We start from the raw sequence: 1,569 nt of genomic DNA, 5'->3' as shown, positions 1-1,569 counted from the left end.
CATGTCAGTATCAAATACACATTCCCATATGGGTTGTATTAGTTCTATAAAAACATACCTGCTCAAGCTACCCTGGTCCTTTTAAACCTCTTTTTTTGTATATCGTTTCCTTTTGCTTTCTTTGCCCAGATGAGCTTCACTGATACCAGCCTGTCAGACCAGGATGACGATGGTGCCACCGCCATGCACTTTGCTGCCAGTCGTGGCCATGCCAAGGTCCTGAGCTGGCTCCTGCTCCACGGAGGGGAGATAACCAGCGACCACTGGGGAGGGACACCCCTGCACGACGCGGCCGAGAACGGGGAGCTTGAGGTGGGGCTTCATGTGCTGGGGGCTGGGCGTCGGGGGGGCTTCCTTGGTAGCCTTTTTACAGTGCAACACTCACTCGGTATTTCCCGATTCAATTGGCCCCATATTAGTAAAACTTTAAGGACTCGTTTTTTTAACTATATTTTTAAGTCGGGCAGCAAATTGCATTGGAGCTTCCATTTGGAATGCAGCACACCTCGGCAATATAATGCACCCTCAGTTTATCTGTATGATTTGTTTCACGCATACAGATATGTAACATGTTACTGGAGGGTCTTATTACCTAATGGTGCTTCCCTGGGGGGGCAGGGGGACAAAATCAGCTACATGTTTTGTATTCCAGCTTGTAAAGATACAGCTGCCTTTGTTTGGCTGGTTTTGTGGCTCTATGTTGCTGTAAAAGGATTATTTAGAGAGTGCTTGTAGACCTTTTGTCCCAAAGCAACAGGTGTCACTGTAATGTTTAATTAGCCCTTTTGCACTCCAGCACTTTGAAACCTCAAGGGAGTGTTTCCTAAGGTAGATTAACTCTTTCAATTCCATGTGGGATTTCACCTCCTCATTCTCTAATGTGTTCACTTTCTTTTTTTTTTTTTAATTGGTACAATTTCCTTTTTTTTTGTTTGCTTTCTAGTGTTGTCAGATTTTAGTGGTGAATGGAGTGGACCTGGGGAGCAGAGACCATGATGGCTTCTCAGCCACGGACCTGGCTGAATACAACGGACACACGCAGTGCGCCAAGTACCTGCGCAACGTGGAAAACATGGTGAGGACGCCCTCCTGCCATTGGCACACTGGCACGCTCCATCGCGGCGTTAGTCAGTTAGCAGACTGCTCTGCACAGGCAGAACTAGAAAGGCTGGGGATATACTGGAGGTCACTAAGAAGCACAAAGACAACCAAGCATTGTGCTTCCTATTCCTCGTCTGAGATCTGATTGAACACACTTCCAGGGAAGAGCACTTTATACTGTGAAGAAGTGTAGCACAGGTAGGGTTGCCATCTGACTCCATGTGCACTGGGACAGTTTGGAACAGATCAGGCTTTTCAACTAAATAACAAATACTGCTCACTAGTTCTCCTCATTGACTAACCACAACCAGACACCAAGCCATGTCGTATATCCGCTACTTGGGTGCAGCTATGAACATGAGCGTGCAATAGACAGAGGTTCACTACAACACAGATTGCACACATGCACATTTTTCTGCACTTGGCTGACACCACTTAAATTCAGTTCAAAAATGCACTATCGCCTCA

The 1,569-nt window shown here is 46.5% G+C and overlaps 1 protein-coding gene across 1 annotated transcript; it reads left to right on the top strand.

Moving 5' to 3' along the window:
- Nucleotides 1-129: 129 nt before the first annotated feature.
- On the top strand, nt 130-1,075 carry LOC121310448 (espin-like; the record flags this gene model as incomplete). Its single annotated transcript, XM_041243625.1, has 2 exons — nt 130-312; nt 944-1,075. Coding segments are annotated over 2 exons (315 nt in total), but the record flags the coding sequence as incomplete, so codon positions are not given.
- Nucleotides 1,076-1,569: the final 494 nt, after the last annotated feature.

This window comes from Polyodon spathula, unplaced genomic scaffold (genome assembly GCF_017654505.1).
Source record: "Polyodon spathula isolate WHYD16114869_AA unplaced genomic scaffold, ASM1765450v1 scaffolds_2188, whole genome shotgun sequence".
NCBI classification, from domain to species: Eukaryota; Metazoa; Chordata; class Actinopteri; order Acipenseriformes; family Polyodontidae; genus Polyodon; species Polyodon spathula.
This window is presented reverse-complemented; position numbering and strand designations above follow the sequence as displayed.